The sequence below is a fragment of the Pempheris klunzingeri genome, chromosome 13, assembly GCF_042242105.1.
Source record: "Pempheris klunzingeri isolate RE-2024b chromosome 13, fPemKlu1.hap1, whole genome shotgun sequence".
Taxonomy (NCBI): Eukaryota; Metazoa; Chordata; class Actinopteri; order Acropomatiformes; family Pempheridae; genus Pempheris; species Pempheris klunzingeri.
In genome coordinates, this window is record NC_092024.1 from 20,570,759 (window position 1) to 20,581,512 (window position 10,754).

The 10,754-nt window shown below is 40.2% G+C and overlaps 1 protein-coding gene across 1 annotated transcript; it reads left to right on the plus strand.

The window, feature by feature from the left end:
* Positions 1-917: 917 nt before the first annotated feature.
* plekhd1 (pleckstrin homology domain containing, family D (with coiled-coil domains) member 1) lies at positions 918-10,106 on the plus strand. Its single transcript, XM_070842973.1, has 13 exons — positions 918-1,072; positions 2,762-2,855; positions 3,018-3,107; positions 3,499-3,575; positions 3,879-3,970; positions 4,054-4,106; positions 4,307-4,401; positions 4,501-4,594; positions 5,041-5,234; positions 6,072-6,204; positions 7,730-7,874; positions 8,756-8,899; positions 9,949-10,106. The coding sequence occupies exons 1-13, from the start codon at positions 918-920 to the stop codon at positions 10,104-10,106; spliced, it is 1,524 nt and encodes a 507-aa protein (XP_070699074.1).
* Positions 10,107-10,754: the final 648 nt, after the last annotated feature.

Here is a 10,754-nt window from a genome sequence, read left to right on the forward strand (position 1 = left end):
TGCAGCAGGTCTGTGGTAGGAGATCTTCAACGTAACATGTTGGTTTTCAGGCACTTGATGCTGGTTTGTAGTTCTCATCTTGTATAATTTAACTTTTAAAACATTGTGGGATTTGTCATTTAAGTTTAATGTTTAAAAATGTTTCAGGGTTGTTTTTTTTCGATCCTGACGGGTTGTTTTAATCACGGGGGAAACATGTTTGCAGGCTAATGCGTTTCTCTGCTGATGCTTAGCTGTCAATATCTTTATAATCTGCTGCCCATCCACTCTGACACATGTTGTGTAAATTAATCTGATACTCACGCTGACGCTGAGCTTCATGCTAACTCCTCTGACTCTCCATCCTCTTTTCCAGCAACCACGCCTCTGCCACAGATGTTCTCCTGATTCACTGCTCGAGTAACGGATGGATGAATGAATGGAGGGAGGGAGGGATGGATGGAGAAACCAGAGTTCACACCTGCCAAGAGCTGGAGAGACTGCTGCTTGCTGCGAATACAGTAATCTGAATAACAGCTTTTACTGGCTGGAATGTATTGACTTAGCAACTCATTCCTAAAGCTTCCTTCCCTCCCCCATCGCCTCCCAGTATCCCTGCTCTTCCTCCCTCCCCCTTTCTCTCCGTCATCCCTGTTTTCATCTCCGCTGTGCTGTGCAGACAGTCTGCCTCCAGCTGATGAGCGTATTGGCAGCTGCATCATTCCACCCTGCTGAGTTATTGGACTCTGTTTGCTACTTTTCCTGTTTTGTATTGAAGCTGTCCCTGCAGCTGTACATGCACCTCTACGTGTGTGCGTGTTATTGGGTTAATTGTTATTGACTGACTGTATTCATCTTTTTTTTTATTCTATTGATAATTTTTTCCTTCTTTTTTTTGGCTCCTCCTCCTCCTCCCAGGGCGTGGGAAGCCAGAACCAATGTTCTCGTCTTCGTCCAGAAACTCTCTGTTCTCGCCCTGGTCGTCCATGGAGCACTCGGACTCTGAAGCGCTGGACTTCAGCACCAAAGTGCAGCTGCACGGGGTGCTGTGGAAGAGGCCCTTCGGACGGCCTTCAGCCAAGTGGTCCCGCAGGTGAGGGTGAGGTGTGAGTCCCCTGTCTTCAGTGGCGTTTATCTTTTAACATCAGATAGAGCACTTCATACTGTAGCTCCTTTTATTGCTTGCCCCTCTGCAGCTTATAAAACCACATTTTAATGTCAAAGCTTTAAAAACTTGAGGGTAAGTTTATAGGAAATCTGCTTCTTCTGAGATTTTCAAGAAGTTGACTTGTATGAGGGGAAAATGTTTCCATCATTCCAGACAAAAATGCTAATTATTCCTAGAGAGGCATATTTCCCTTTGTGCTGTAAAGTAAATGTAATGTATTGTAATGACAAATAATTTGACACTACAGCTACAAAATGTCATTATTCTGTTATCAGAGCAAAACATATTTAGTTTGCACTACAGCCACAGTTGAGAACATCTGCTGTGACTTTTCCTTGTATAAAAATATCACAAATTACAGGAAATGATGGTGTTTTTATGGCAGAAGTTACTTATTCATCAGTTTATAACACTTGCAGAACTGATTGACAATGAAAAATTAATTGAAAACTGAAAATGGACATTTAGGATTTTGTTAACCAAACATTTGACATTGCGTATCAAAAGATTGTTTTATATAACAACAGGATATACTTATCCACAGTCATTTTGCCAGTGTCAGCGTATCCTGCTATGAGTGCATATTTGGATGCTGAAATGCCTGTCATGATAAGGCTCTTAGTTTACATAACGGTTAAAACGACAATACACAGTTGGTCCAGAGAGTCCATTTGCAGCACAGTCTTTGTAACCTTTCCCATTTGCTTGTGTCATAAAGGTCAACAGAATTTTGTTTGTTGCGTTCGGTAAATGCTCATTTGGTTTCCTGTGCCAAACCGCAGACGGCTGAGCTCAGTCATTTAGAGCATTTCAGAGAAATTTGTTCCTTTCACCAGCTTAAAAACAACACAGTTGTTTGAAACAAATCTGCCAACCAGTGTGATGACATTTAGACGTGGGTGACTGACCCCCAGAAAGACTTATAATGTGAGAGAAATAAAGGGGCACTCCGCTGATTCCACACATAAAGCCCAGTTTAGTCATTATGAGCAGTACTGCACAGCCTGTGAAAATATAAGTCTGACTAAATAACTGTCAGGATATCTTTTCATTAAACATTACAGTTAATGTAAGAATTAGTTCCTTTAGTTACAGTTAATACATTTGAGGATAAGGCAAACATTCCTCAGCCCTGTATGCTGTGATCAGGGGGCAGAAGATGAATCTGAGGTGATCACTTGGGTAAGAAATAACATGAAACTGCAACAAAAATTATGTTTATTTTTCAGACTTTGTTTCTAATCAATCTAATTATGTGTAATTTTACCTTTTTGTGCCTCTGAAAATGAGGAGGGAAAAATCCATCTTCTTTTCAACTGCTCATAACTCAGACATGCAGCAAACAAGTGCTGCTGTGTATTAATGGATCATAAGAAATTAAAATAAAAATCATTAAAACTCATTAAGTTATGTACTTTGTTCTAGTCTTTGTAGAATTATCAAACTGGAATCTTCAAATACTGTTTTTATAAATGACTAAACATCTGGGAATTCACGTTATGAAACACATCACCTGCTCATCAGTTTTGTATTAAGACCACTGGCAGACGTTGGTTCCTTTCAGCCCCACAGGATTGACTCACTGCTGCTTTCATTGTCTTCCTCGGTACAAAGATTCTTCATCATCAAAGACAGCTTCTTGCTCTACTATGCAGAGAGCGAGAAGAGAAACTTTGAGACCCACAGGTACTTCAACATCCACCCCAAGGTGAGCTGCTGCATCTTCTCTGAACACCTGTAGGATGATTATGTGGTTGTTTTTATCAGATGACTGTGATTAAGTCACTTTTTTGCTTTTGCAAAGAGAGATTTCATCTGAATCATCCAGAAACAACTTTATAAGTAACAGTATGATGTGTTTCTGTTTCAGGGAGTCATTCCTTTGGGAGGATGTGTGGTGTCAGCTAATGAAAACATGGGCATGCCCTTTGCCATTGTGGTCAACCTGGAAGACTTCTCTGTAAGACCCTTTTATTATTTATCAGCCTCACAGAGGTTTAAAGTATGAGTTTTAAGACAGACCGAGGCATAAAGGTGCAGCCGGACAGACTGCAACAACAAATTAATGCAAAAATGGCCGCATATCGTGAGTCACAACTGACTCTATGTCAAAACGGCTTACAGATCTGAAAATAGCTCTTTCTAAATTGTTCTCGTATGATGTGAAAAATCTGCTTAATCCTGCTACAAATGGGACAGATAATGGGGTGACTTTAACTGCCCACTGCAACACAACCATGTTACATAAAGTGCTATCACTATCTCAAAGATAAAAATCCACTGTCTGTTTTACAGCCTGAGCCCATTATCAACAAGATGATGATGTAAAAGTTTGTATATGCGTTCCCCAGGGTACCATAGTTGTGGCTGCTGAGTCTGAGGAGGAGCAGGTCCAGTGGATGGAGATGCTCCAGGAGTCGGGGAAAGTGTGAGTGTTCGGTTGACACAAAGTCTCCTCCTGAATGCTGCTCTTCTGGAGGAATTTCACATGCAAGACATGACTCTTAAAGCCCCTTTGGTTTCAGGGTTATTATAGAATCACTTTAAGATTCATCCTCTCCCAGCCATGAATGTCTGCAGCAAATTTCATTGAAATCCATCCAATAATTGTTGAGATATTTCAGTCTGGACCCGGAGCAATGTCGCTAGCATGGCTAAGAAAGATGGAAAGCATCTTTTTATAATTTAAAATCGTCCCTCGGTTTTGTTAAAACTACTGTTTGTCCAACAGCACGTGGAAGAACGCCCAGCTGGGGGAGGCCATGATCGAGAGTCTGGAGGCTCAGGGGCTGCAGCTGGCCAAGGAGAAGCAGGAGTACCTGGGTAAATGTGGGGAAAGTCACCTGACTGAATTAAAGGTTTAACAGGTTGAGAAACATTACGTGAAATGATTTTTCTTTCTCCAGATAAACTGATGGAAGAGACTGAGGAGCTCAGTCACCAAAGAGCACAGAGAGAGGTGAGACCTTTGTTTGCTCCTCTGGTCCAAAATCCAAAGTCCAGTTTACCACAACATAAAACAGGGAAACATAGCAAGTCATCACACTGGAGAAGCTGGATGTAGAGAATGTTTCAATGTTTTTTTGCTAAATAGATTACCTGAATTATTAATAAACAACTGGCTGTAAAACAGTTCGGTGTGTGTGTGTGTGTGTGCAGGAGCTGGAGCGTCTTAACCAGGTTCTGGAGGAGGAGAAAATGAAGTTTGAAGAGGTGGTGCTGGAGCTGAAGGCAGAGCAGGAGCATATCAAGCTGTAAAAAACTATCTCCAGTTCATGTTAACTGACGCTGATTAAACTGCACAAGTAAATGTGAATGAATGTGACTTGTTTTCTGTTGTGTGTTGACTGCAGAGACCTGGACGGCACAGCTCAGTCCCTGAAAGGTGTTGAGAGTGAAAAGGAGGAGCTCAGCAGTTTAACCATCATGCTGCAGAAATCTATTGAGGTATGAAAGAAATCCTCTCATCGAACTCTCAGCAAGCAAGAGAAGAGGCACATTTCTCAAAATGTCTAATTATCCCTTTAATACAAAGAATCATGACTTTGTTTTTTCAAAATATCAAAATGAATGTAAAAACATATCTCTCCTCAGTGACTTATGTACTGTTAAAGTAAAAACTTCATCTTTTATTGTGAAATCAAACTTTTCACAAATGCATTCGCTGAACACAAAGTATCTGTACCTACAGTACGACTATGATATATAGTTTAATATAAATGTCATTCATTCACAAATATGGATTTTAGCTGAGGTGCTTCATCTGAAAAAGACGTGAAAATACAAGGAAAAAATCATTCTGTATGTAATCAGTCCTGTAAATTTGATTTAAAAAGAAAAAAGTGGACCTTGAGTTAAGATTTGAAGATGTGCCTCTCTAATTTTGCCCTCAGGAGCTCTCTCTGGAGAAGCAGCGAACTCTGGAGCTGCTGGGGGTAAAGGAGCAGGAGGAGAGGGAGGCGGAGACGGCGGAGGAGCGCTCCGTCAGCAGGAAGGACCCCGCAGACGTGGACCTGCTGCACGACCTGCGACACATCGAGGAGCAAATGAAGATCCTGCTGAAGGAGAAGGAGCAGGCTGACGACATGTGAGTGAGACCTCAGACTGGGATCACTGGGAACAAAACCTATTTGACTATTGACCTAAAAACCTAAAACCTTCCAGAGGTCCTTTTTCGGTGATTTTAACTTCACCACATCAGATAAAAGGATGCATGGTTCGACAGACAGAGATGAGCTTTGGCATCCAAAGGGTCAAACGCTCCGGCCTTTCCAGGGAACCTCTATGCTAATGGCACAGAGGATGTAACTACTAGTGGAAATGTGTATCGATCTCTAAACAACCAGCCCATTGATCAGCAACAGTAAGTGGGATATTACATGCAGCTGCTATTGACTGCGTAGCACTAATGTTCTGTTAGGAACACTGAAATATATAACCCATAACTTTATGTTTCCATGAGCTCTGCCTTCACTTTCCTCCTCGTCTCAGTCGTCCTCTGACGGACAGATACAGCAGGAGAAATGTGAAAAAATAAATACACTAAAATACAACCATAAGCGTTCAGAATCTTTTTCATATCTAATTTATCCTCAACTGCTGTGCAAAACAACAATAGTGCGAGAAATATTTGTGAAAATCTTCAGTTTTGCTTGCGAACATTACTTTAGTTGTTGAATTAACAATATCTTTATTTAGAAAAAAACATATATCCAATTATGCAGCAACAAAATATTTAGTAGAAAACATGTTTACCATATTTAATTTGACCTAAAAGGTGTTTCTAATATATTGTTAACCTTAACACCTGACACACACTTATGTGGCACACTGTTCGGTAAAGCAGCAAACATTGTTTTTTTGCTGATGTCCTGTATGTTGTGTGTGTGCAGTCTTTTCACTGTCTGACGGTGCTTCTGTTCAGGCTCATGGAGAACGAGCAGCGGGCCAAAGTGCTGCAGCAGGAGAGGGAGTACTACTCGTCTCAGGCTCGGACGCTGCAGCAGTCGCTCTCTCAGCTCACTGTGGACAAGCAGCAGACCGAGGCCGAGCTCAAGGTAACGCAGCATGACTCAGCTGCTCTCAGCTGCACAGTTACACCACAGCAGCAAAACACTGGCTCAAAGTCATTTTGAAGGTCACCACATTAATCAGCTGCTGGGAATAGGTTTTCAAATACAGTTTCAGAGGATAAATGAGTTAAAGAAGACATTGGTGGAAGGATTTTAGCAAATCTAAGCAGATCTGTTGTTTTGTTTTTTTTACATTTTATCTGTGAACATTATGACACTGAAAAAAAACAAATAGGAAACAAGAGCAAACAAATATGAGCTAATTAAATGAAGATACTGTACACAACACATACAATATTAAGACAGAACTGTCTCACTGGCCATTTATCCTTCAGTAATCCATCAGTTTATGTGAAAAATTCAGTATCAACGATTTTATGTCTTGATAGTTTGAGCGTTTAAAATCATGTGTTTAACCACCAAAACATTGAAATACAAAAGGCATTAAGATAAGATAAGATAAGATAAGATATTCCTTTATTAGTCCCACAGCAGGGAAATCAGCATCACAGCAGCGAAAGTGGAGCATTCAATAACACAATAAATAATAAAGTAGTAAACAGGAGGAGATATAAAATGTGTACAATTAAAACAAGAAGAAATTTAAAAATAGGAACAATCTAAAAAAGTACTGCACATTGTGTTGACTCACTATCCTTGATACTAACTACAGTCCGGCTTGAACAAATAACTAAGCTGATTATTTTTGTAGAAACCAGTTGGATGTAATGTGGAATATACAAAGTACATTTCCTTAAGTACTGCACTTGAGAACACTTTTGAGGTACTTGTACTTTACTTGAATATTTCCATTTTACATATGTTTTTACTTCTACTCCACAACATTAGTTACTTTGCACATTTTTTTACACTGAAGTTATTTCTACTTAAGCCGAAGATTAAGAGTACTAGAGTATTAGAGTACTTCTTCCTCCACTGTTTGATGTTCAGACCTGTCAGATTTTTACTGAATCAGGTCCCGGATATCTTCAGGGTGGTTCTGCAGCACATCCTCCTCCTCATCCTTCACACTCAGTATCACATTACACTTACTGGAGCAAAAAAAAAAAAATCCTCCTCCTCTCTTGTCCAGTTCCTCTGTATGAAATTACCAGTTTTCCTCTTTGCCTTTGTTCCTTTAAGCCTCAGTCAAACTGCATATGTACTGCTGCAACTGCAGTACAGACAAGTACTGCTGAGGGGTCTTAGAGCAAATAACCAGCTAACCAGCTTTTACAGCTAAGATTGATGATGTTTTTGGACTGAAGCAAACAATGCAGAATATGTATTCTGCTTCTTTCAGTTAACGTGATGCTAAAAGTGTCTACTGAGATCCAGGCAAAGGGGTTCACTTCTGCTGTGTTGGCTTTCTGACAGTTTGAATTGGAGTAAACGGTGACCTCTTCCATCCAGATCCAGATATAGTGCATCGATTTAACCCTGTTCTCGGTCGACTCAGGCCCTCAGATAAGTTTTCAGTAACATCCTGCGTGTTTCCTGTGCGTCCCAGGCGGAGATCGAGTCTCGGATGGAGCTGGAGAAGAGACTGAAGCAGGCTGAAGAGGCTCTGCAGGACCTGGAGACAGGCCTGAACTCGATGGAACGGACCAAAGAGAGAGATGAGCAGATGAAGGGGGACGTGACTCAGCTGAGGAGTGAGTGCATTCACTGATACCTTCTACATCTGATGTCAAGTGTGATCCTCGTGTGGTCGACGCAGCATGTTTAGCTGACCGGCAGCTGTTAAAGTGGATGATTGTAGATGTGTTCTAGAGGTCCATGCTGAACCAAACACACTCAAACGTACACAGTGGAGATGTGAAGTGCATAATGTGACCTGGTCTGACATTTACACCTGTGACTGCCCTCCTCTGGATAGAGACTGAAACACATCCTGATTGAGGATAAACAATATCACATTAAGCAGATATCAGTCAAACACAATGAAACAAGTTTTATGTTCTCATGGGATCCATTGGAGTTCTAGGAAGTTTTATTTTATGTAATTCAAGAAATCAGATCATCAGGGCTACAACTAATGATTAATCTGCTGATCATTTGGTCTACAAAAGTGATAAACGCCTTCTATAATTTCTCTTGATGATGAATTCATAACCAAAACATATTCAGTTTACTGTCATATATGACAATAAAGCATCACATTTCCATATTTAAGATGTGACCAGGGAACTGGTTTGGCATTTTTGCCTTCAAAATGGCTGAAAGTATTATTCAAGTATCTAAATAATAATCTAATCTAATAATAATTCCATTGGCTGAAGAAGACAAAAACACCAGAAATACAGAAGTAATTTTACCACAAATTGTGAAATTGTTATTGTCCATCAGTAAATTACAGTTTTAATTCTCACCACTAATGTTCCCTTGTTGCTCATTTCTAATACAGCAACAGAAATCTGTCACATGCAGGTCTTCATATGAGGCCATTTGAGACTCCATTACGTGAAAACATCAGAGGGCTGCTGTGAGCATCCTGTCTGACATGATGTGTTTTTGACGTGCGTGTCGTAACCAGGATTCTTTGAGGAGTGCATCAGCGCTGCCGAGATCGAGGCGAAGCTTCCAGCGATAATGAAGAACGCCGTGTATCTGCACAAAGCTGCTGCACGTAGGATCAAGAGCTGCCGAATCCAGAGGAGAGCCTCCAGACGCCACTGGTGTAAGTGTGTGCATCACACAGTAATGACCACAGCAGCATGCATGCTTAATCAAACAAAGTCATCCATGTTCCCAAGATCCACAGGAAAACACTCAGTGCATTAATTTCTGCTATTTTTGCCAATGCACTCCACAAACAAAGCGTAGTACATGAGTTTGAAGTAGTGGTTGTAGTAGTAAACATAAACTGTGTGTGTTTGTTCATTTTTAAACAAAATGAGGACAAATGTTTGTAATTTCACTTTCTCCTAAAGTGCTTTTATTTTCCAAATATTGAATTGTGTCTTTTAAATGTATCTAATTGCTTGATCATAATTGTCATGATTATTTTCTTTTATATGACGCATTTTGTTTCACATTTAATTCATGCTTTGTGTTACACTAAACAGGTTTAGTACATGTAGTAGTGGAGACATTCATACCGGCACTGATGAACACAATTAGAAGAAATACTAACAACAGTTGCAGTAGCCATTAATAGCAATATTAGTGTTAATGTTGCTGTAAAGCAGCAGTGGATGTTGCTCTTGTAATACTGATAGCAGTAGTATCACTAGTACTATTACTAGTTGTACCTGCAGTGGTAGTACATGGATGAAAGATACTGCAGTATATTAGGAATGTGTAGCCTACAGGGTTTCATCTGAAGATTATTTTCTTTACTGACTAATTGTTTAGTCTATGAAATGTCAGAAAATAGAGGAAGATTTGCCTTAAATTCTACAGAGCTCCAGTTTATGTCTTCACATTTCTTATTGTGTCTGAGCAGCACTTCAAAGATATTCAGTTTACAATGACTCAAAAACAGAGGAAGCATTTGAGAAAATGGAACCAGAGACAGACGACACTTTTGCTTAATAACCGATGATTATTTGTATAATAAAATATTTGTCTTTTGATTTTCTGTCACTTGTCTGATCAACTAATCAGTTCATCATTTGTCACCTATTATTACTTAGAGCATCATAGTATATTATTTTATTCCTTTGTTCCATGAGGCACCTGTGACTCAGAAATACTTCACTGATAGTTTTTTTCTCTTTGTAACAGTAAAACACTCCAAGTCCTTCGCTGTAGCGAGCACAGACGGCAGCAGCATGGATGAGCTGCGGGAGACGGCGCGACGTCTGACCTCTGACAGCACCTTCAGAGAGAGCGTGTACAAGATCATCACTCGCAAGGACGCCACGAACAAAACAGAGGACTGAGAGCGAGGTAAAGAAGGAGAAATGGTCCTTAACTTTACCTCAGTCCACACAGTGTGTGACGTAGAGATCCTGATCCCAAACCCACAAATTAAAATACTGTAAAGGATTGTACACAGAAATCTGTTTGATGGGATCTCTGGTTGCAATCATGAGAGCAATTCAAATGAATTCTAACACTGACTGAACCCGTATAAACCTATCATATGACATCATATGTCAAATGAACAGCACTTTTGACTGAACAGTTCCAGGAACAACAAGAACTAAAGTCCCTTTTGCACATTTGTGTTTCCATCGTATCTGAAAAAAGGTCAGACAAAACAATCAGCAAATACCGATTCACTTGCTACGTCTTCTCAGCCACCTCTCTCTCTCTTCTATCTTTATCTCGCTCTTTTATTAATCTACTCTGAAGATTGACAACAAGGCTTCACTTTGTTTTCAACACGTTCACTACGATTCACTTCTTGATGTTGTGAGCGAAGCCCTGCAGACTGACCCTCAGAGCGAGGACTTCTTTTCGCTGTGCGGTACAGCTCAGCTCCACTATACTCACTATTGGTACAAGGTACTTTCAACTAATTTCGTTTTACACTTCAGATTCTTAGCTGATCGTCACAGCGACACAATGTGAAACAGCCATGATGT

Excerpts from the sequence above, each read along its gene's own strand:
- plekhd1 (XM_070842973.1), top strand. The coding sequence starts at position 918 with ATGTTCTCGTCTTCGTCCAGAAACTCTCTGTTCTCGCCCTGGTCGTCC. Across the intron at positions 4,595-5,040 it reads TGCTGCAGAAATCTATTGAG|GAGCTCTCTCTGGAGAAGCA; the intron begins GTATGAAAGAAA and ends TTTTGCCCTCAG. Across the intron at positions 8,900-9,948 it reads AGCCTCCAGACGCCACTGGT|TAAAACACTCCAAGTCCTTC; the intron begins GTAAGTGTGTGC and ends TCTTTGTAACAG.